Here is a 25,586-nt window from a genome sequence, read left to right as displayed (position 1 = left end):
CTGTGCCAAAGGTGAGAGGCCTATGGACCGATATGTCTGCTACAGTTTGAAACATGGCTGGTTTGATCAGGCCTGCTCCAAAACGTTAAGAGATCTAAAAATGGCCTTAAAAACCCGACCCAGGAATAAAGTGAGGGTTAAGGAATGTCGAGGTCTTTACAAGGAGGCGGTTAAGCGCCGTAAAACCCTGTTGCAACAGCAGGCGTGGGAGAATCTTAGGGAAGCAGCAGTCACTAAAAACATGACAGCATTTTGGAATGACCCCTGCTTCCAAGATAGAAATAAACCTAAGATTATAAATCACATTTTGGAGGAGACCTGGCATGCCCATTTTAACAGCTTATATAACCTCAGTACTCTTGAAGACCATTTTGTGTCCAAGGAAGGGCCAGGGAGGGGGGAACCCATAATTTTCTCTTTAAATGAAATAAAGGCAAGAATAAAAGGATTGTCTAGAAACAAGGCGCCGGGACCAGATGGTGTTCCTCCGGACTTGTTTCTAGCACATGCAGAGTTGTGGGCCCTCATTCTGACGAGGGTTCTAAATGCCGCAGTGCGCACAGGCATGCCTGAATCCTGGTCAACTGCCATAATTGTCCCAATCTTTAAAAAAGGTAACAGGGCGAGTCCGTCCTGTTACAGGCCCATCTCTTTGATAGATGTGTCAGTAAAAGTGTTAGGCAGGGTTATATTTAACCGACTACAAGATTGGGCAGAAGAACACAAGATTATAACAGACATGCAGTATGGATTCAGGGCTGGCCGCTCTACTACGGATCAATTCCTTAACTTGTATCTCCTGACTGCCAAATACACGATAGCAACCCAAGGCACCGTGTATTTGGCATTTATGGACCTCACAGCTGCATTTGACCGGGTTAACAGGGTCAAATTATGGGAACTGATGGAGAATCTGGGAGTGGAGCAGGGTCTTGTAAATATTCTGAGATCGCTCCACAGAAATACGCATGCCCAGGTCAGGTATAATTAGGAGGGCAGTTTGACAGAGAAGTTCCCATGCACCAGGGGAGTGAGACAGGGTTGCATATTGGCACCCTTCTTATTTACCCTCGACATCAATGGTTTGTTGAAAGCACTGGCTGGGTTGGGAGCAGACTCGCCCAAGATAGGCCAAAGGGGGGTTCAGGTTCTGCTTTATGCAGATGACGCTGTACTCCTGGCCTGAACCCCGAGCGGCCTTCAAACACACATAGATGACTTTATCAATTTTATGGAGAGCCTAGATTTGTCAGCAAATCTAGACAAATCCTATGTAATGGAAGTAGGAATGGTGCCCCCAAGGTATTATATATACACGATTGGGGCACATCGCATTGAAAAAGTCCAGTGCTTCTCATACCTAGGGATCTTGGTTGACTCTAGGCTGAATTTCAAACCACTGTTTGAAGATAAATGCCGTATATTAACCAGAAGTATGGGGGTGATTATGAATCATGCACAAAGGCTAGGGCGATGGGCTCCCGACCAGATCCTGACCCTCTATACTTCAATATGTTCTGCCAAAGCCCTCCTTGGCTGCGAGATATGGGGGTTTATTGATGCAAAGATGCTTCATACTGTAGAGAATACATTTTTAAGAAGACTTTTGAAGGTGCCACAAAGCACCCCAGGTTTTATTGTACATGAGGAGCTGGGTATTGTTCACCTCGAGGATAGGATAAAGTTAAAACCAATCAGCTGCTGGATTAAGATATGGAGAAACCCGGAGGCCACACTGACAAGAGAGATCATCTGCGATTGCCTGGCAAGAGATAAGGGGATGAATATCCCATGGCTTAAATATATTAGAGATTCTCTCAAGGGCATAGATCACCTGGACTTTTTCTCTTACCCAACGAAACTACTGGCGAAGGATAAGATAATTGTCAAAATGGAGTTTTTTAATTTATTGGGCTCCAAGAGGGAAGATGTTGAGATAATTAAACCGACAGTGAGAACACACATCTTAACGAAATCTGACCCAGGTATTGAACCCTACCTGTACCTGTATCTCATTTATAGCCCTCAGGATAGGTTCCTCATGACACGCTTTCGATTGGACCTCCTACATCACAGCCTAGCGGTGCCGGCTGGTTTCACCAAAACAGTAGAGCAAAAGGGCCCTTGCGGCTGCGATAACAGATCTCCACAAGACACCCTCCACTTTGTGCTGTTATGTTCATATTAAACGTCCCCAAGAAAATACTTTTTAAAAATAATTTTGAAAAAGGCTACTTTTAAACAGGCCAAGGTGGCCTTACTTTATTTGAAATTATCAGTGGATATTTTAACACTGCATTGTACGGTGAATTATTTACGAGCAGCTATGCGCCTCAGGAACACAAGAGGGGTCATGTAATCGGTGTAGGGCGAGCTTCCCTGTCGGGCCCTAAGGGGTAAGAAACTATAGAGGGCAGAAGGGAGTGGTTTCTGAATAATCTTCTAAGTCCACACACCAGAGGTTGCTATTTTGTCACACAGGCTCTAATATGGTGTATAAATTGCATTTGCACTTTACATTATCTTCGGTTGTCTATAGACTGCATTTGCATTCAACTTGCATTTAACTCATCTCAAAATGTAAGCACCGGTGTTGTCCAGGAGTGGCTCATGCATTTCAAGTAAATGAGCACAAACTTGAGTTTTTTTATGCTCTGTTCAACAAGGGTAGACCCGCGGACATATGGGTTGTACATGTTTAACAAGGCTGTTTTAACTAGATTAATTGGATGGGTTTTAACAAATGACTGATATTTATTTATTGAATTGCTTGTATTGTATTTTTATCTGTGTTTTTATGGCCGCTTTGCCCGAAATAAAGACCTTTGAAAAGTCAAACAGGCCAAGTCTTTAGTAAACTTTTGCAGGTGTTTGGGGTTTTAATAGATATCTAATACATTTGTAAAATTATTTATCACAAGATTAACCTGGATGAGAGATACATTTCTATAAAATCCTACTTTGGCAGCCAGTATACATTCATTTTTTGTATTTATAATTTTTACATGTCTACCTATCTTAATATTGATAAGAGTTAAAAGGTCTCCTGGATGACAGCCAGAGATGGTAGGTCTCACATATAACAGAACTGGGATGAATCCTTCACATGTAGGAACCACTTTGCACAATTGTGTCTCTTTTAGACAGATTAGGGAATGCTGCTCTCATACATGGTTTTACCAGTCTGATTTCAACTACCTATTTAATCCATTAACATTCCAAGAACACAAGACAGGGCAGTACAAATACCTTTTTTCTTAATCCTTATCACTTAATCTTTAAATTTCTTTCTGATATTTACTCCATGTAAATTTACGATTGTTCATTTCTGTGACTGCCTACTATTTTGTCTCTAGGTTAATAAACCTAGTTTAAATTTAAGTCAGACTGATTGTTTAAAACTGGTTTAAACCTGGGAGTTGTTATTTCTATCTCATGCACAGGCAATATTGTTATACCATGTGCCTGCAGTTCAAGCTATGCTTGTATAATTAACCCTCTTACTAAATTTGAATCACACCAGAGCTTGTACTTCTTTTTCCTCTTTATTCCTTATGATTCCACATGTAACAGGTCTTCTGATGAGATTCCATTTAAGGAAGGACAGAAATAAAATACTTGGAGCAGTCTAGAGCAGTTTAATTATTTAAATGTATTCAATCTTTTCCCTGATCTAATTGTATCTAGATATAGCCAATGGCTATTACCGCTGTTATTATACAATTCGTATTTGCTACTGAAAGTTCTCATTTGTCTAACACTCTGTCCTCATTAACCAGCAAATTCTGCCTCCATAATTGATTCTCCCCTATTTTTACTGTTGTTGGATTACCTGGGAAATTTGTTTGGTGAGATCTTTATTAAATCTTGACCTTATACGTACACCCCCCCCCCCCCCACCTCCTGACCCCCTCGATGACTAATTTCACAACATACTTGAAGATTTTCCAAAAACGGGCTTCCACATTTAAGTCTAGTAGCTAAATGCTTGTTTTCTTTTTTAGTAGATGTTTCTAATTTATATTTAGAATTCAAATGGCTGTTGGATAGACCTAAATTTCAATGTTTATAGTGAATCCAATTGCCTCACATTTTATTCAGCATCTGCTTAAAAGAGACATAAATTAAAGGCTCTTTTGCTCTGTTAACAGCTGCTGATTGGTCCACATTCCGTGTCATAGTAGGGGAAATTATATATCTATGGCTCTCGATAGAGAAGGCATATGAGTATTAATATCTCTTGCACCAATTGAGCTGTTTAAAATGATAAAATAGTCCTGGATCAGGGGCACCTCCACACAAGATAACATTATTTGTGGATGTTTTTTCTATCTGTAATTTGTATTTTTGTAAGCTAAATTGAGCAATTGATCGTCCATGCACATCTGGATTTGTGTATCCTCTGTTGAATACCTTTTACATTGGGGATGCTGTGCGGATAAAAAGTTGGTTTAAGAAAACATTGCTATAATGTATGTTATACTGGCGAGCAGAAAATGACTAAACAGGCTAGTTCAGTCCCACAGTATGCACAGTATCCGCTCGCTTTATAGGGGTCGTAGGACTACGCCCAAATCTGAAAGTCTGCCGCACAGAAACACATCCGAGCAGGATCCATACCAACGGTCCTGCTGCACGCTCAACCTCCCCCGCTCCCAGTGGAAGGAGAGCTCAGCGACGCGGGCTTGCAACCCAATAGTGCAGGAGTGTGGCAGCTAGCAAAGAACAGGTGACTGGAAACAATGGTGGGCCCAGGGGGTTCATCACAACACATAACCATTAATTTCTATTTAGGAAGTAGCGAAAGAAAAAATCTTGCATCAAGACTCAACACAATTCACTCCACTCGATTCAGTCTCAACAATGGGAGAAACATTGGGAGAAACAGAGCGAAGGGAAACACAACCCTAGTGGAGAAGGGAGGGATGGGCAGTCACAAGGACGGCTTCAGGGGAAGAGACTCAAAATGTATCTTCAAACAAAAAAAGGAAGGGGCAGATTTACAATGAAAGTGACTCAGTGCATTCTGCAAGCCCTTTGGCTGCGCCTCTTCTGTAATATGTGCTGGTATCCACTCTGCACTGTTATTTGGCCCTTATCCCTATGCCTCTTCAATGAGCCCCCACTTTTACAAAACATTCCATCTGTTGCCTTCCACACTTCCACCCCGCACCACTCTTTCTTGCCAATGACGCTCTGTCACCCCCTCTCCCCTTCACCACAGCACGTTTTCCTATTTCCACTCTCTATCCCTTTTCTGCTATGTTTCATGATTATTCCTTTTTAGTGCTAATGTGTTAGTCGGTCGGTGTTTTTCATGTTTTTTTTATTTTCACTGCAACAGTGGTTGCCACACCTTCTTTAGCAAATTGTTTTCTTGATAGTTAACCTCTTTCACGCCTTCAACAAAGTTAATGTATATACACATTGCTTAAATAAATCAATTAATTAATTAAACTCTTGTTTCCGGCCCCATCATGCTCACCACGGCAGATACTATTACTGTTGCTTTTTTACTTCTCGTTTGACTTGTCACCTTAACTTTGTACAAAAAGTCTTTGTTCACTGGGCATGATGTCGATTGCAGTCCACATGTAATATAAATCCTTGTCCTAGGTGAGTGGACCTAATTTAGTTCTATCAAATCTCAGCACTAAATCGAGCTACAGAAGAGGCAGAAAAACATGGTGGCCCATCGGCAAAGGCGTCTGTGCAGTGAGTAGGGGTGGCAGTGGTGTGCTTTACAAATACTGATTGATTGATTGATAACCATTCAGTGGATCAGATGGACTTTCTTTTTGATACGGCACAGAGCTGAGAGCAAACTTGGCCCCTCCATTAGGGCGAAGGAGCGCTGCCCCCCTGCCACCAGCCACAAATAAAACGATAATAGAATTGGTTTCTAACTCATTTTATTATCATTCTATTTCCCCTGGACCCTCCCGCAAGACTCTAACGAGTCTTGGGGGAGGTTCCAGGGAATGACAACCACTCCTTTGTCCCTTCACTGCGCATGAGGTGTTTGGCCGTGCAGCGAAGCTTTCTCCAGCCCCAGCTGCATTGCTGGGACTGGAGAATGCAGGCACAGGCTCCCAGTCTGCCTGGGAGTGCAAAGTTGTAGCGCTCAGGCCAATCCTGACGCTGCTTTCCTGCAGCGTCATGATTGGCCGCAGTGCAGTCCGGGAGCCTTTCCCAGAAGTAGGGATGAAGCAGACGGTGGAGGCGGCGATCAATTATGTTTATTTTTTTTATGTTATCTTTTTATCTCATCCCCAGATCCCTCCCTCACCCAGATCCGTCCTCCAGCATGCCCGCCTCTTTGGGAGGGGACTGGCTGAGAGTAAAGAGGTGTAATGACAGACATGTAAACTTATGCGTGGCATGGACTGATCCAATGATATCACATTTACTGCTTGCTAAGGCAATCTGGAACCTCCTGACTCGTGGTGCTCTAGGGTGCACCTACTTGGACTTCCTCTACTCTGGAACTGACTTCATAAGTACCTAGGACCTGAACTAGATCTCGGTGAATGTGTTACTCTATCACAACGGTGACGTATATCCTGTCCGCTGAAATATAAATCCCATTATATCGTAAGGGATTTATATTTCAGGGTACGGGATATCTGTCACCGTTGTGACTTAGCAACCCATCTGCCGAGATGTAAGTCGGCCCTAAGTCTATTCAGCCAGATATTGAAAGGGTTTCAGTGTGTGGAGCTATACAAGGGGAGACCAGGTATACTTCCTGTGAATTACGGTAGGTGCCAAGAGTATAGAGACTGTCTAGCCTAACAAAACATTTATTCATCCTTCCTAAAGTGTTCAGCTTTTTCCTAGGTAACTAAGAACTTATGTTTTTGTATAGTCAGTCTGTGACAATTTCTTCACTTCCTCCTCAGGGGCAAGAGTTTTACTAAACCCAGGTGCACGCTTACAGGAGGGCGAGACCGTTACCCTAACCTGTGATGTCACTACAACCGCGCATCTAGCGACCCGTTACATTTGGTATCGGAACTCAAAATGGCTTCTGGAGGAAAGCGCATCATCATTAGTACTTCAGGATGTAACAAGTGAAGACGCCGGCTCATATTCATGTGAAGCACAAAGCAACGGGGGAAGCAAGGTCTCACCTCCGGTCACATTGCAAGTATTGTGTATGTATCCGAAATCTCACCTCATTCTTTTGTTCAAAATACATGACACCATATCATTATCTGTAGGAAAGCTATGGAATGTGAAAGTAAAGGAATTAACTCATAACATTACATCTTTACTAAGGCATTACAAGCAGGATCTTTGCCTACTACATGAGATTCATGTACATGTTACTGTAACTTTACTGTCCACAGAGCCAATCAGTGGTGCTTGTTATCAACTCTTTTCTGATCTATCAGTCTGAGTTGCAGGATCAGACACTAATTAAGGGTTAGGAACAAGACCTAGCTTCAGGAACTGCTTTTAAAGTCATTAATTTAACTGGCACGAGCTAGATCTGTTCCACACAACATCTTGTTTCCAGTGATTAATTTGTAAAATAATAAGCGTCAAGGGTCCTCGTCAGGAAGCCACTTCCACTTGCAGCACCCATTGCCGCTGTCAGCACTGCCAATGACAGTAACAACATAATTACTAACCATCACACTACTACAAGTGTGAGAGTTCTCTCTACTGCAGGCCCCCAAAGCTATAAGGATGACATTAGCGGCAGGTGCTAGTCATTTTTAATGTATATTGAATTAATAAACAACTGTTGTTGTTGTTCTCTCTAAATTAGACAAATAGCACCGCCATGTGGCAGACTGTCATAAGTTCTGGTGTTGACAATTATGTCCCAGTGCTGAGCACCGGAAACTACTGACTCAAATTAAGCCCTGCTTGTTTCTCTGTTGTAAGAACTGCATTGAGGACCTGTAGTGGTAGTTACTGACTGCATTCCGATGAATCTCATTGGCTATTCCACTCTGTGTAATGAAAGCAATATGTATATACATTTTGCAATTTTATAAATTAATTTTACTATACCTCAAATAAAAAATCAGACTTACTTTATTGAAAGTTTTCATTCATTTGCTTGGAATACAACAGATAGATTTACTATTGCGAAAGCCTTTTCTCTCTATAATATACAGCTCTAGTTTTCCAACACGAATATCCTATCAATACTTTTTACTGCAGTAGACCATCTCCAGTCATAAAATAGGTACCATCTTTATCCTCTACATATACAGAACTTTAGAAAAAGTTCTTGCACTAAAAAGCATCTTCAAAATGCATTAACAGACTAACAGTATTTGTCTGTAAAGGGTTGACAAAACTAAATTTGCATCAATTTTACAAAAAAGTAACATCAACATTATGGAAGACAATGTGATCTAAATATTTATCCAACTTCGGTTTATTGCAGTTCATTTTATATAATAATTATACTCCATACTATTCGATGTAAGTGTCTTATGTTTAAACACAGATTGGCAGGGGCCATCAATTCCGACGTCTTGCTGATTGTGTTGTTATATTTTATTGCGCTCTGATATTTTTCCAAAAAGTCTTGACTACTTTTGAAAAAACTTATTAGAGGTAGATTGAATGTTTGATATGTAAACTTTATTTTAAAACTACTAGCTCCTCAGGGTACATAAATAGCAACAGCGTATGTTGTTTTTGCCCTGGGAAAGATGTTCAGCCCCTTTTATATCGGAATAAGGGAGAACAAGCAGAGTTGGTTTAACCAAACCTTAGTTCTTCATATTTACCCTCAATTTGCCTAATTTTTCTATCGCAAATTCTTTCAGTTAGCACCCAGTCAGTGCGAAACACTGACACGACTCGGAATCTGGATTCAAATGCAAAAGTGCATGAAGGAAATCAGATGCTCAGGAAAGATCATAGAAGTCTAACACATGTTTAATGCAAAAATAGCCAGGAAGTATTAAAAAAAATTCAAAGCGCAATATGCAGTTTGATGGACCATCGCTATGCCGTGTGATTAGTTAGAGCCATACTGCTAAATTCTGTACATTTCACACTACGTTTAAGCAATGCTTCTCAGTGCAATAAGCAGGGAAAGAGCATGCGCTTAAATAGAAATTACAGAAAGACAACAACAAGCAGGGGCCGGATTTTTCTCATGGGAATGTGAGAAGACCTTGAAAGATACAACATGCTACTGTAAAAGGGTGAGTTCACAAGGTATGCAGTCCTCGCTTGGGTATGCCAGCTGCAGAACGAGGAAACGTATAACCAGACAGTTAAAGTAAAGGTGCAATGTGCAAAAGGAATAACAAGTAAACACTGCATTTAAAATGCATGTTAATGTGTAATAATGTATGGCTCTGGCAGTGCCCTAAGTAGCTATCAAAATACATTGTATTGCAAACAGTTGGGTATACATAAAATTGTATTCTCGAGAACTTTCACTGGAACTGGATTGACCCCACAACTCAGAATAAAGACCTAGGTGTTAATGGCTATTTCATATTCCAGCACTAACCCCATTCGTACATAGTTACCTATATCTTAGTTTAAGTCAATGTTATTTTTAGCTCTACTGTACAATAATTCTGCTCAGGATAGCAATATCAATGTTGTTGAGTGGATGCTCATAAATCTTTTAAGAGTCCATGCTGAATGTATTTTTTTACATTGAGTGGAAGCTTCTTTGTAGTGTTGTTTACAATTTAAACATTAATTTGCAGCTATTACTTTGCTTTGATTTGTGTGAAGTTAGTCTGAACTTTACAAGATTTTCTGTTAATCCCAACTCCAGACCAACCTAAAATTCTGAACTTACATTAAGCGTTGCCGCACATTTAATTGTGGATTGATTGTCAAGGTGTAAGTCTTCTGCATTTTAGGTAAACCCCCACCTTGTTGTTGTAACCTTCCAAGCTTCTTGTTTTGTTATTCGTTAAACCCCTCTTATTGAAATTTATTTTTTGTTTGCTGGTTGTCCAAATTGTTTTTGTTTTGAAATAATATTCTTTTGATAAATCTAAGATGCACTCTAGTTGTTTCCTAAAAAGAAAGGAATACATATACCTCTTTGTTATGGATGTATGAATGTATGGTACGTACCTCTATTGCTTCTCGAAGGGGATACTTTTTTTGCAAAGTGCCAGTTTGAAACCCATGATTGAGTGAAATGTTATCTATTAAAATACCATCTACAACAGTAAAGAATATGTGATATGATACAATTTGGTGCTGATATCAAGTACTAATTTTGCTTCCTAATACTGTCAAATGTAAACACCACTAACAAAAAGTTTATGTGATACACACTTTACATGTACTGATTACCTAACTTCCAACTTCTAAGATATTTCATCTTTCTGTTATACAGTTTCCCCAAGACAACCTTTGATGGTCTCCTTCCTGGAGACACAGAGAGGACACCTGGGCATTATCCGGTGCTCCGTAGAAAGCGATCCTCCATCAAATGTTGCCATCTACAGGGCAGGTGAGGTGGTAGCCTCCAGTGGTCTCCGTAGCTCAACTAACCAGCGAATCAGTGTCTCTGTCACCCACAACTCCCTTCAACTGGAAATCAAGGATATTGTGCTGGGTGACCAAGGAGAATATACATGTGCAGTGAACAATACTTATGGGAGTTCAACAACATCTACATACTTCACTGTGGAGAGTATGTACATTTGTTTTTAGTATAGATTGTATATACTGTAATGTTGCATGCTGTTTCATAGTGTGAATTTAGTTATTTTCTAAACAAGGTAATCTTTATGATAGACCATAAGCTTTGAAAATTCAGATACATCGATCGATTTGATGCTGCCTTGGTTTAGGGCATTTCACTGTTCAAGGCAAACATTTTTGCATATTTATTTATATACATACTTATCGGTGATATTATTTAGCATGCACTTGACCTATTAGGGTACCAGTACTTCGCATCCAAGATTATCCTTGGCACATCGAAACAACTTTGAATTGACCTAGTAGCTATGAGTAAATGCACATTGTATTGTAGAATAGCATCAGACACCAAAGAGGGTAATATGTCTAAGTACCAAATCAGAGACTGCAGATATCATTGTCATTGGGCAGATAGCTAGATAAGGACAACAGCAGATAAACCAAGCAAACAATTCAAGTCCATTTACGGCCTTAGTGAGGTTACATTAAGAGATTTTTCAACTCCTGTTGAAAGTTCCACAGAAGAGATTGGTTCTCCTTGTGAGGAGGATGAAGTTTAATTTATTGGGTTCTCTCGCTGAAAAAGAATGTCTGAGTATACTATTTGTCTTGAAACAAGATGTTTCCAAGAAAATAATCACTAAGCGACTTCCTTGAGAAATGGTCTATTGGTGTACCAAGTAATTTGTGGATCCCAAACTGAGTATTTTAAACACTATTCATGCCAACTTAAATTTGCTGCTGTCTTTGATGAGGAGCCATTTGAGGAAAATTAGGGTCAGAGAGACATGGTTGAACCTGGTAGGTAAGGTCTGGACACTGAGAAGGTCTGTGAAGTCCTCTTCTTGATTGCCCGAGGAAAGGGCGATTCATCCCAGTAGCCATGTTGCCACCCTACACAGAATACACCTAATAGGTATCAAATGCCTCCATACCAGTGTCCCAGTAGGTAATACACACCCTTGAAGGAAAAACCTCCTTGTGGGTCTTGTAGGTCTTGAATGAAAATGAAGATGAATATTGATGAAAATCAGCAAGATGCCAAATTCTCCTGAAATCATGAAGAAGAAAAGACCCATAAAAGAGTCTCTGTTCAGACACTAGACAAAGGTCCAACTGCTAGACCCAAAAATGTGTATGAAATATATACTAAACAAAAAATATTAGAACACATGTTTTGTGGCACACCTTTCTTTCAAAATTGGCTCTAACTAACATCAAAGGAAAAGTATCTTCTTCGTCTTTGATTGGAAATTTTTAATATCCTGTGGACTGACAATTATCTTGGAAAGTATTGGCTGTAACGTTCGTCCATGCACATTTAGAGAAAAACATAGTTTTCGTTGAGTAAAGGAAGAAGAAGCCACAATTTGACATTGTTCTTGAATTCCCAAATTGCATACTCCCACCACCACTTTTATGCCTGGTGCTCCAGGCAGCTAGATGAACACCCCTACAGGTGACTACAAGTGTGAAGATTCCGACAGTAGTCTGGGTCGCCACAAACACTCAGTCATGTGCTACGTGCAGTATCTTGGAATATGCTGCCCAACAGAGCATTGAGTTCTTATTCCCCTCTTGGACACACCTGCTCTGGTCTTCAGTTAGTACTTTAAACACCTCTCGGCATGGATGTAATGCTGGTTCCTGATATTCACCTAGCAGGTGCATGTAAGACAGTTTGATGTTTTGATATCCGAATACAGTAACCAAAATATTGTGAACTATATATTGTTTAACAAAAAATGGTCAGATTGGAGTTCATTATAGAAAATCCATACCCAATGAGATGATTTCTTTTGTGAGAAATATTTTGGAAACAGTATTTCTGTAATTGTATTTGCTAACTATATTCTGATATACCACCAATATTTTACTACCTCTAAATACAACTGTGCTAGAGCCACTGCCACGACTCTAACTTCATAGCCAAGGGAACTTGTCAATATAATTTATAACTAATTCCATCCCATCATTGACCCTTCATCTACTTTGACACTAGCATTAAACCTAACCCTAACCATACTGCTTATTTTATATTTCTTAAACATAAATTAAATTAAATAAGCATCATTAAATTAACCCTACGGTTAATAATAAACTTACTTTGAATTAAATTCAGTTAAATGATATTGAATAAAATATTGGCCTTAGCTTTACCCTTACGATGACTGTAGTCTTTAATTAAATTCCATACAATTAAAACAGTAATCTTAACCTAACCTTGCTGTTAACCCTTATACAATTAATAAACTATATTTAATTGCTATAAATTAAGTACAACTTGATCTTAACCTAACCCTAATGATGGGGGACTCAGCCTGAGGCATTGCTTAATCTCATGCGGAAATGAGGCATGTTACCTTGTAGGAGGTCATCAGAAAGCTGGGACTGTGTCTGATGAATGGCCTTGTTTAGTTGTTCTCCTGTGACAGCAGTAACCTTGATCACTTCTGCTCCAGAGTCACCAGGGACAGTGGTGACCCTGTCTCTGAGGCTGAAAATATCTGAAGGAAATTCTAGAATGAAGCGAGGAAAAGCATTGGTTGGTGCTGGAGAGATGTTGTGCCAATGGAGACACTGGCAACATAGCCCAAAACAGGTCCTATATGTTTATCACCCAGTAAATATCAAATACATTACAGAGAAAAATGTGTGTCAGGTCTGTGTGTCAAATGTTTGCATTTGAAGCTAGTTAGATTGTTGTAAATTGATATGCATTGATAACTTAACACATACCACTTGACAAATAGCCTTACACATTCATGTTCATGATTCTGTGGTATACGAGTCGACTTTGACACGAGTAGTTTATTGATCTCACTGGTAATTCCATTGTGGTAGGAGGGTCAGAATTCATTCATATGGGCATGACTGAATAGAAATACTCTGTGCAAGGGGCACCAATGTGGTCAAACACCCACGTGTTTGCACTTTATGCAACACCAACATAAATGAATAGGTAAGTGATGCAAGGTTCCAGCACATAGGTACATATAGACACAGTGAGGCCTGTTCACAAATATGAATATGCATGTGTATATTTATTCATGTGTATATTTACCACTACACCTAGGTGCAACACTACACTTTTAGCTTTTCGAGTGTAGATTTGCATCTAGGTGTAGACTTACAGGATTCACAAGTGTGAAAGTACTACTAATAACTTTGCACTTGTTGGTAGAAATCTCTACCACCGTGGCAAAGATCTCCCTGTGAGACGACAAATGGAAACTTATTAACATTTATTGTTCTTTAAAAAAGTTATTAAATATATTTTTGTTAAATTTAAATGTCAAAAACTACATTTTTCCCTAATTGATAAAATAAGATGTTACAGCAGATTAAGTCCTCAACTAAAATGTGCATTCATTAATTTCCTAAATCAAATATATTAATTTAATTGATTAATTTAGACATAATAGTTTTTAAAGAATGATTTTAAAAATCCCATCCTCATTAACATTTTTATTTGTATCAAATATGTGGTACATTTAGTTAAAAATAATGTGTTTAATGGATTTAATTACTTTTAATTTTTAAAGAAAGGTTTAAAATAATCTTTTTTTTACATTTTATTTTTTATTTTTAACTTTTAAAATAATAAAATATTTTAATTATTTAAATATTAAGTCTGTGGTGCTTTACTTACTCCAAGACTGGACCTTGTTTAACACCTTTGGGGCTGTAGTAACTTCACAATTGTAGTTTGTGATTAACAATGGTCTTACTTTTTTGTGGTTGTATTTGCATTAGAATTTCCCTCTCTATATACCTCCTTTCATTCCCCAAACCCCTTCCATTTAGAAGCAAGCGTTCCCCATTTTTAAGCCACTCCCTCTCGACTTTCCCACATTTTCCACTGAAATAGACTCAAACCTATGTTTGTGGAGAACTCTACCACAGTGGTGGAGATTTCCACACAGAAAAGAAAGATGAGGCAAATCCCCCCTCCCATAGGTTTGTGAATCACATTTTGTAGTACATGATTGATACTTCTGCAAAATACTTTATGTACTGCAAAAGGAAGTTTGTGAATAGACCCCTGGGTTGTCATGCCTGTTATGCCATTGGCCATCCTTTGGCACAGCCCCCACCCCCTGCAGCATACATAACCTATACATGCATGTGGGCTCTTGTCACTGTATCATATCGGCTTGTGGCTTGATATACAAATTGCATTAACAGTACCATGTGCAGAGTGAACTACTGTTATAGCGGCTGCTTGACATTGTTCTTGCTTGACCGCCATTGTCTTAAATAATTACCGTCTGCACATTTCCTAAGGTGCTTATACCAGCATGTGAAGGTCAGATTTGCTGCAATCTACCACTCGCCCCCAATGAACATGCCCATCAAAGCCAATGTCTCTCCTACCCATGTGACAACCTGTAGGTGAACACATCCTTCTAGTAATGGGAGATGAACCTTTTGCTGGGAAATGAGGTAGCGTATCTCTGAGGTGTATCACACGGGAAAATGGATGTATGGATCTGCTCAGGAGTTTAATGAGCCCTTGTAGTGTATCTTCATCTGTAGTAGATGCATGTAGTCTAACGCTCTGCTAAGTCTGTGCTTGTCACGCGTGGGAGGCCGCCTCCTGATCTTGTGTAAGCAGCTGGGCATACAGATCCTTGAGGGTTAGCCATGAAGAGACCATCTTTGGTGCTGCACTATATGGATGGAGGTAATATTCCTGTAAGCCCACCATGACTGGTTACCTGAGTAAACACTCTTGCTTAGTGGTCCAGCACTGCCAAGGTCCAGGACCTCTGAGCAATGTTGTTCCGGAGTCTCTGTTTCCTGCCTCTTCTCAGTCACTGCCCTGATCCCCTATAGAGCTACTTGAGTTTGCAGATGGCCCCCTCCTGAACTATCAGCTCCTCTTCAACAATGAACTTTGGGGCCCTGCCTATTCTTACCTCTGACATAGTGTAGGGTCTGTTGAGGTCTAAACATAATGTAGCCTTGGATGGCATTACATGGAGCTGGTTCAGCTGCAGAGGAGGGCACTATAGATGTTTCATCCTAACCAGTAGAATGTCCATCCGCAGAGTTTCCATGCATAGTATCCGCTGTGAGAAAAGGCTCCTAGAAATGTGAGTGTGAGCGGCATGGTGTCATCAGAGGGACATGATGTGCCTGAACATACAGTGCAAACATTGCACTGGTCACTGATGCAAACAATATTCCATCACATACCTTTACTGACAGGAAACAGAGATCAGAGCACAGCTGTAGCACACTTGCCAGGTGGCACAATGACATGAGTGAAACCCCAAGCCTCAGGCTTGGTGTTCATTCAACATGTGTGAGCCACCAAACTCAGTTTGTGGAGACATGCACATATCAGCCCTCTATAGATTTAGTTTAGTGCTGAAGTTTACTAAACAGTAACATGTCCCCATAATGTCCAGGGGTCACCTGTTCTGTAGTCACGGGCAATAAGCTGTCATGTTTTACAGAAGGAATATCATCATTCAAATGAAAGATAGGTACCATTGTATCATGGATACCCTCTCAATTGAGGACATGCTAGTGGTGACGATTGTGATGTTGTATGGGTCAAGGTGGCTAGCAAACATTTAGTATTGGCATCTGTATACTAGTGACCAGCGGGTTACAAGTGTGAATCCTGACCAGGTAAATGTACCCTCTCATCCTTCCAAAGTCAGTAAATAGTGTAAAATAACATAATTTATTTACAGATCTTAGAGCTAGCAAAGATTGTGGTATCAAAACTATAATTAAAAATATTAATAATGCATCCTGAGCCCAGATAACCATGTATAAATGGTCCATAGCATTACACTGCAACACGCTGCCTATCCTGCACAAGCAGGCTCTGAATGTAGATCTTGTGCTGCCCATCACCATCATAGCACTTCATTCAGGCACTTTAACCGGCTTCCCTGCGAGATGCCGGCTGTGGTGCTGAAGGTTTTATTGAAGGTCTAGGGTCATATCATGATCAGTTGCAGCGGCTCTGTGCCAAGCACATGTGTTTAGGGGTTTCCACTTTCTAAAGTTCATTCATTAACCCCTTTAGTGTGGCGTAGAATCTGCCGCAGTGCGGACGTTTCCGTGCGCGGGCATGGTCGCGTCGGCCAACGGACGTGCGCAGCACTACGGAGGTAGTGCTCGTGATGGCTGTTGACCGGCGCATGCAACGAAGGGGTTAACTTAGTATTTCTCCAAATGAGTGCATTATTTACAGACAGCACAGCTCGGGACAGAAAGGGACAAGCGCTGCTCGCTGCTTCAAAGCTGTGCCATCTGAAAAGCATGTCTTCATTTGAAGATATGGCTGTTTCGGGAGCTACCTGGCCACTTGCCGTGCCTCTGACCTAGGATCTGTGGCTCTAGCAATAACTCAAGGATGGCATATGAGTGAATGCGAGTTTTAGGGGCAGATTTACTATGATTTTGCATCAGGGTTGCAACACTTTTGTGTGGCAGCCGTGGCGTCAAATCATTTTTGCATGGCTTTGCGTGGTTTAGTAAATCCAAAGTAACACAACGCAGTGCATAGCGCTCCTTTGCGTTACCCTGAGTTGGGGAGGCGTTCAATGGGCGGGGCGTGGGTATTCCCATGCATTCACCCATGGATTTTGGTGCGTTCCCACATTTACTAAAGATAAAAGCTGGGAATGCTTCAAAATGCTAGGCTTTCCCAAGTGATTTCTTCTCTCCACATGTGCTACATTCTGCAGCAAACATAGAAAGTGGAACATGCCACTAAGGATTGTTTTTATGCAGGAAGATATCCCTTCCCGCGCAAAACCAATCCTGCCCATAAGGCAGGCACCGTGGTTCAAGGATGCCTGCGCTGGTGCTAGGCAGCCTCAAGTCAGCCAGCGCAGGGAGAGAGCTGAAGAGTGCCATCCCTTAGTAGATATGGCTCTTTCCAGCTCTCTTCCATTAATACAACGCAGCAACTTGCGTTGCAACACTGCGTTGCATGAGTTCTAAGTAAATCTGCGCCTTCTTTTTTACTGTATTGCAGCATCACGGCGGGCTCCTATTCTTATTTGACGGGGTTTTGGTTGTTGATACTTTCTCTTCTTCTGCCCTCTCCTTTGATACTCCCGTCACATCCTCTCCTTTCTATTTCCTCTTCCTTAATGTTGGTAACATACCCATTACAAACACCCCTTATTCTTCTCGCAGTGTAAATATATAACTACGGAAATTCTACAACTCAGGGAGAGGTTTTTCTGCGCTTTCATGGGGCTATGCACAGTTTTTCCATTTCCACAAAGATGGACATTTGTGTATCCCCCACAGGTGTATTGCCAAAATCTCCTAAATCAGTTTCTGGGTTTTATCAATTGTACCATAGGCTCCCATTGCAAATAAGTGACAGGTACCGGTTCCGCCAAGATGGAGCTCTGGAGTCTGCATGGTACACAATATAATATATAATTCCTATTTGTAAAGCGCAAACATATCACAGCTTAAGGTTTGAAGGCACTGGAGCCCGTCGGGGAGATTAAGTGAGCTATTGCCCAGAGTCACATGATGTGGAGCTGAGCTACCAGCGGCGATCGAACCATGAACCCCGCGCTCGGAGTCAGTCGCTCTGGCCACTGCGCCACACCTCTCACACAATGGTATTAAAGGGGCTCCTCCAATTCTAGGTATAATTGTAGGATATTGAAATGTCTCACTTTTGATTTTATATACTGCCACACTCACGAGGGTCCGAAACAGTGGGAATGATACGCTTACAAGCTGGTTAGCTGTCCATGTCTCCACTGCCCGTGCGTTCACTTCTGGTAATAACTGCATTGTGTGGTTGACAGTTTTTCCTCCTACTTGTATGTTTCGACACAGCTTACATATGATTTCATATACTTGCTTTTGTTAAATAATAGATGGCAAAGGGGCAAATATAAAGATTCTCCTAATCTGTATTTTTTTTCAAACCAGCTGCACGAGTGATAGTTGAGCCATCACCAGAATTGCCGGAAGGTGACCTGTTGAACCTGACATGTGTGACAACCTTTGGAGTTCACGGGACAGCGAACTACACCTGGTACAAAAACAACCGATGGCTGCAGGTCGGCACTGAACCTTCTCTGGTCCTGCATAAAGTGACCAGCACCGACACTGGTTCCTATCACTGCCAGGTGGAGGACGCCGAGGGCAGCCGGACATCAACGCTGATTGGGATAGATGTGCTTTGTACGTCTTCTATTTGTCTATTTGTATATATTGCTTTTACTAAAAGCACATATTGTTATTGCCTCTCTGGAAATACATACCTGCACCTACAGAGCTGCAGGTATGTATTTAAATGGCATATCTATAGCGCCAACCTACTGAAAAGGCAGCAGAGTGCTGGACATGGTCAAAGGCAAGCAAGTCAATGAAAAATAGGAGAGTAATCTGGGTTGTGGAGGGTTAATGCATTGTGATGTGGTGATCTTTAAAGAGGTGCATCTTCAACTCTTTCCTAATTTGGAGTAGTGTTAGGCCGACCCTGGTGGATACACGGATGTTGTTTTAGATTCTGGTTGCATGGATAGAAAAGGCTTGCTGCCTTGTTTTTTCTTTCTCACACTTCTTAGTTTGCAGTTTGATGCTGACCTGGCTGATAATGTGCCAAGAACCTCCAGACATGGTGAGCTTGTCTGCAAGATAAGCAGGGGTGCTGGTTGTGATGACTTTGTAAATGAGCTCATGAAAGGTGACACCTCTGGACGCCACAGTCCCTCTTGGTTATCGCGGATATCCGAGCTTCGGCAGGTGTTGCATGAGGAGTCTCAAACCTGAAGATAAACATTAAAGACAACCTATTTGATATTTTATCTTGAGTACTTACATAAAGCAGATGAGGGTGCTAGTCTCAGGTGAGGAGAAGTTGTACTAGAGGTATAGACTGAATGATAAAAAGATTAAATTCGACTAATGTTTGAGATTAAGATAGTTTGTTGAAGTAAAACCTGGAGTGGAATATGGTGTTTCGGATTTGGAAATTTGCATACCACTTGTTCCCGGGTCCTTCCCTGAAAACTATTGTTAGCTGGTGGAGAGTGAGGAGGACACATCTGCTTCCATTCCCAACTACTTTTCCCTGCATTGTACTTGATATACACCCCTCTCCTTTGCTGTCTTGTGCTGAGGTGTTGATTGGCAACCTGGAAAACTTGCCTGCCATTGGGACCTATTCACATATATAAAAGCTAAGGACTTTCCTCTGCTTGGAAATGCATGAGAAAAGAACAAATCAAGTGGATTCACTTCCTCCTGTGTCTGCCTCTTTGGTTACAGAGCCAAAGAAGTCATGGGATTTTGGTATTGCAGGAGTTCATTCAAGTGAAGGTCATCACCCACTCCAATATTCCTTACTCACGCCCACCAAATCTGTGATCCGGTCAAAGGCAGTCGGATTCCCTTTTAGATATATTTTATCTAAATGTATTGCACACAGATAGTCCTTAAATTTGGCATTGCCCAAAGTTGTGTTTCAATGACATAATCCATCAACAACATCTCCAGAAAGAAAACTAAATTCAAAATAAGAATTTGTCGAGAGCCGTACTACAAGTCGCCAGGGAAGGAGAAGAGAGTTCGGAAAACTTTGATGCTCCAAGTGGACCATCTTCTTCTGATAAGGACTGTCCCAAGAACTTGTCTAAGATGGGTGTAGAAAGAGTCAATGAACCCTCACGTGTACATAAATTGTTTCTCTATAGCGTTGAATCAAGTATTTTACACCATGTTGTTGGTTGTTACTGATTGCTTATTAGGTACAAGTTACAACAAACCTGGTTAAATTGATAAATCATGAATAGGAACCTGTCTGCAATAACACTAAGCAGTATTTGTCTTTTCCATGTCTAGATGCTCCAAGAGATCTCAAAGCGTCTTCGTTCCTGGAGAGCCAGGGCCAGCGACTGGGTATCATACAGTGCTCGGTTGACAGTGCTCCTGCCTCCATCCTAACCGTGTACAGACATGATGCACCTGTGGCTTCCACCGGCTCCCACAGCACCTGGGACCCAAGGTTAAGGACATCGTCTTCACACAATTCACTGCGGCTGGAAATAATAGACGCCAAAACTGAAGATTCTGCTAACTATGTCTGCACAGCAAACAACACACTGGGCTCCACAACAATGTCTCTATACTTCAATGTGCAAGGTAAGCAAGATAAACTTGGTGAAAATGATATGAAGAGGAGCTTGTAAGCTAGGGGCTTGATAAGTTGTCACTTTTTTTTCCTGAAAAGTTTTTTTAAAACCTTGGAATTTTCATGAACTTTAGGGACCTGCAAATCTTTCAAAAACAAACACGGTAAACAAATATGATTAAGACATCCTAATCAATAGAAGAAAATCAATGTTGCAAGAAAATTATTCCACAGATGTTTTCAGCAAATAAAGTTGAGCAGAGTTCATAGTCCAATCAACATTTTTAAACTGTGCAAAAGTTTTGCCCACCTCTGTTGTGCAGTCTTCACTAAGGAGGGTGGGTTCATTCAGAATCACATCACATGCCCCCACGCCATTTACATCTCCCACACATTGTTGCAGCTCATTGGTGTGTCTTTTCCTTATCTATCCTTTATCATTCTAGCTGCTGAGGAGGTTCACTTCTACAAGAGCTTAGCCGTGGTCGCAATTGTCACTGCTACCTGTCTCCTGTTGCTGATCACTGTGTTAGCAGGAAAGATTTGGAAGAGGTGAGTCTGATCTCATGCCTGTAGATAATACAACAAGGAGAAGTAGATTACACGGTAATGGTCTAAGATATCTAGTCCCTCATTACCTCCTCGTCCATCGTCCCATCCCATTCCAAAGAGCAGCTCATCTGCTCTGCAGAAACCTTTCACCTAGCAGAGGTCAAACACTTCCCCCAATATGGCACTACCTACCCTGCATGCATAAAGAGGGAGGTGCGTCACCATGGCAACCTGTACTTTTATTCTTATGCTGCAGTTTGGTATTCCTTGCGAGGTCAGGTAAGTGTTTTTCCTTACTTATGTGTTCTCTGTGTTTGTGGCTTGCTTTAGCAGTCACGCTGTGTTTGTTTACACCTATTCGCCCTGCTCCAGCAGGCCTTGGTTTTGTGTTTTAGGGGGGTGACGCTGAGCGCCTTTGTGCCTACTTCGACCCCGGATTCTGGCTCCTCTATTGTGGTCGCCAGCTCGATTGGGCTTCCTTTATGTTTAAGGGCGCTCCTTGCTTGGTGGCGCCTTCCACGAGAGATCAGGGGCCACGGGATTTCTTTCCTTAGAATCTAGTCCGATGCAGGGCGCGTCCGTGTTCGTGTGCTGTGCTACTATGGAACAGGCTGCTGCCAGCACCACGATTCCCACAGCGGACGCGCTACGCCTCTTGATCAATGAGGCTGTAGAGGCTACTTTCATGGCATGGGAGGCGGACGGTCCTCCTGCAAAAGTTCCTTGCCCTGCTCCCCTGCCTGATTCTGTTGATCCCGATGATGAGGATTTTAGAAGGGGGTCTCTTTGTTCACGGAGCTGAGCGCTCTCATTTGTCCATGTCAGTAATAATTTGGGGTTTCCTCCACCTGTGCTAGATAGAATGGAGGATAATTCTTTTACTCAATATCACCAGCCTGATCCTGACTCTTTGCCTTTACACGGTGCTGCCAGCAAAGTGCTGGCCCATGAATGGCGGGATGTTGATAAATATGTCTTTCCTCACTTTTTGGGTAAACAGTACCCATTGAATGGGTTTTCAGTGGAGTTCGCTCAGTTTGTCAAGGTGGATAATTTGATGGATGGCCTTTCCTCCCAGGGCATGGTTCTGTCAGATGAAGCCCTTCCTTGTGACCCAATCAATATAAAGTTGGAGGGTGCTGTGAAGCAGACCTACGCTGCTTACAATCTTTCTGTTCGGGCCACGGCCTATTCCAATTATTTGGTTCAGTCCCTGTTGAAGGGTTTTCAAGCTCTAGCTCTTCAGTTGCATGAGGGGGAGGATGCTTTCTCTTTGTTGGCTCTCATGGAACTCCAGGTGTGGTACCTGTCAGACATTTCCTTCAATAACTTGTGTGCAGCTGTGCAACTTGAGGGGCTTCCATTGCTGCTCATCATAATATTTAAATGCAGACTTGGAAGGCGGAGGCCTCATTGAAGTCTGTCCTGCTCGAATTGCCCTTTGAGGTTTCCAAGGTCCCCAGCTGGAGAACTTGGTCAAACAGTGGGAGGAGAATCGGAAGCTTGTGGCCGCCATTTGGCTTCCTTCTCAGGGTTGGGTTTGGGTATCGCGGTACCTTTGCCATTCCTCCAGCCAGGGGTGCTCAGAAGCCTTTTTGTGGCATGGGTCATGGCCGGGGACCCCTGGAAGTGGCAAGTCCTGGTCCCAATCCAGTGGTTCTGCCCCCACTCCTTCTCCAAAGCAGTGACTCTCCGCCTTTTCCAGTTTGTGGTCACCTTCACTTCTTTTCACTGCCGGGGTCTTCCCAGTGCCTGGACGGTTTGTCCGGTGACCTCTGGTTACCAGATCGAGTTTTCATCTCGCCCTGCTCCGGTGTTCAGGGAGACTCCTCTGCCACGTCAACCACTGAGGCGGGCGGCCTTGCTGGACAGCATTCAGCCTTCCATGTAGAAGGCAGCGATCGTGAAGGTTCCGGTCCTGGAAAGGGGGCTGGGTTGTTCATCCATCCTCTTCCCTGAAGTCATGTATTTCGATATGCTCTTATATGTGATAATGAAGCAAAAGGAAGCAAAGTGAAATAAAGCAATTGCCTAGGATCACACAATTTGGTCAAGTGAAGAAGCTGGGATAGATCTCAAGTTTTCTGTTTCACAATTTGCACTTCAGCCTTTAGATGTACATGCTTTGTTTCCCCTAACCAACTTTACAGCCCTCCAGTCTGCAGACTCCCAGCGTGCTGGCATCAATGTGGCCCTTGGTCACACCATAGACCAAACTCTTTGGCCCCCGGGAAAATATTTGCTAATACCCATGCTCTAGACTGTGTTTTAAAGGGCTGCCCTAACTTGACATATAACTGGCTTGGTCCTTAATAAATACAATAGGCCTGGGAACATTTTAATTACGCTGGAGTCATTTTGGTAATTTTGATTTACTATTTTGACACGGAATTCTCGAAAATTATGCGATTATGCCTGCATAATTATGAGCAATTTGGTACAGAAATCCTACTACAGGAGGATTGAACAACAAACTCAGTGAGTACTAGTAGTTGCTGTCTGATACGGTTTGTGTTCTGTTGCATTTAGCACTGTTTTTTTAGTGCAAAATGCATCCTTGGGTCTTGGTGCTAAATGCCGTTTTACGCTTCTTGTGTGATTCCATGTAATCTCATGTAATTCAATCAATCAATCATAGCATTTGTAAAGCGCACTACATACCCGTGAGGGTCTCAAGGCGCTGGGGTGGGGGGGGTGGTGCTGCTACTGTTCGAAGAGCCAGGTCTTGAGGAGTCTCCTGAAGGTTAGAAGGTCTTCGTTCTGCCGTAGGTAGATGGGGAGGGTGTTCCACGTCTTGGCGGCGAGGTGGGAGAATGATCTGCCGCAGGCGGTCATTCTTCGGATGCGGGGGACGGTGGCGAGGGCGTGGTCGTTGGAGCGGAGCTGGCGGACGGGGGTGTAGAGGCTGAGTCATCTGTTGAGGTACGCTGGTCCGGTGTCGTGGAGTGCCTTGTGTGTGTGGGTGAGGAGCTTGAAGGTTATCCTCTTGTTGATGGGGAGCCAGTGCAGGTCTTTCAGCTGGGGTGTGATGTGACTGCGGCGGGAGATGTCGAGGATCAGGCGTGCTGAGGCGTTCTGGATGCGTTGGAGTTGTTTCAGAAGTTTGGCCGGGGCTCCTGCGTAGAGTGCGTTGCTGTAGTCCAGTCTGCTGCTGACGAGGGCCTGGGTGACCGTCCTTCTAGTTTCGGTGGGGATCCACTTGAAGATCCTGTGAAGCATGTGGAGAGGGGCTGGAAGGGAGTGTTAGGGAAACGTAGGCACACCAGTGTGTTGGCTTAGCCAGATCTTAATCTAAAGGGAGAGTTTCTCCATTTTGGATTTTAAAAGACAGTGCTTTCTTGGATAAGAATATGCCACCCAATTGGTCAGGGGTGTCTCCCTGCTTGTCACCCAAGAACACTGGATAAGTATGGGAGAGCAGTCTAGCAACACAGATCCCTGCCTTGAAACTCCAAGAAGAAGGACTGCCCTGCTGGACACTTGGGCTGCCCTCATAAGGGCTGCACTTCGGCCCAAAAATAACATTGCCTTGCTCTGAAAAGTTGAAGGTTTAGACTCTCTAAAAGCAACAGATTAAAAGAAATATACCTGCATCAGCTACACCAAGAAGAACCCAGCTGCACAGTGTTTAGTGCACTTTTAAGGATTTGGCCTAGTAAATCATGGGTCCTTGTTGTCCCAACTTCATAAGGAGCAACTCAGAGATTCTGGAACCTTGGATTGGTGGTGTTTGACCCTCAAAGACCCAAAAGAAATGTCTGGAGAAGAAGGACTGCCCTGCTGGACCCTTGGGCTGCACAAGAGAGGACTGCACCTGCTGCACTCACAAGGCTACACAACACAAGGACTTTGCCTGTCTTAAAGGATAAGGAGTATACTCCCTGATCAGCAACAGGTAGAAAAGTGCTTAAAGGGCTACCTGTAACATCAAAAATGAGGACAGCTCCAGCTGACACGCATCACCTGGATTTTTCTTGGATTGACCAGGTGCATTGTGGGAGTTATAGCCCCAGACCCCAAGAGGGAAACCAGAGCTTCTGAACTCTTGGCCGGTGCTGTGGATGACTTTCCTGCATCAAGAAACACTTATGGGAGTAAATGTAAAAGTGTTACATCGTGGGTGGCCTGAACTCTTGACTTTGCGTCCTTTTGTAACCCTTTGAGCGCTATTTGCTTCTCACTGCTGCTTTTACCTGTAATCTTTAAAAAATGATATCTCTGGTTCCCTACATTGGATTTT

At 42.4% G+C, this 25,586-nt stretch overlaps 1 protein-coding gene across 2 annotated transcripts in view; it reads left to right on the top strand.

Annotated features, from left to right (window-relative positions):
- LOC144817753 (sialoadhesin-like) overlaps positions 1 to 25,586 on the top strand; it is a 358,435-nt gene that overhangs the window by 311,226 nt on the left and 21,623 nt on the right. For both annotated transcript variants that reach the window (XM_078674539.1, XM_078674540.1), the window contains 5 exons: positions 6,903 to 7,157; positions 10,346 to 10,645; positions 18,589 to 18,843; positions 20,506 to 20,805; positions 21,241 to 21,346. In XM_078674539.1, the coding sequence (XP_078530665.1) occupies positions 6,903 to 7,157; positions 10,346 to 10,645; positions 18,589 to 18,843; positions 20,506 to 20,805; positions 21,241 to 21,346 (1,216 nt within the window). The remainder of the gene's footprint in view (positions 1 to 6,902; positions 7,158 to 10,345; positions 10,646 to 18,588; positions 18,844 to 20,505; positions 20,806 to 21,240; positions 21,347 to 25,586) is intronic.

Source organism: Lissotriton helveticus, chromosome 2_1, assembly GCF_964261635.1.
Source record: "Lissotriton helveticus chromosome 2_1, aLisHel1.1, whole genome shotgun sequence".
Lineage (NCBI taxonomy): Eukaryota > Metazoa > Chordata > Amphibia > Caudata > Salamandridae > Lissotriton > Lissotriton helveticus.
Note: the sequence above shows the minus strand (reverse complement) of the source record. Positions and strands in the feature narration are given on the sequence as shown.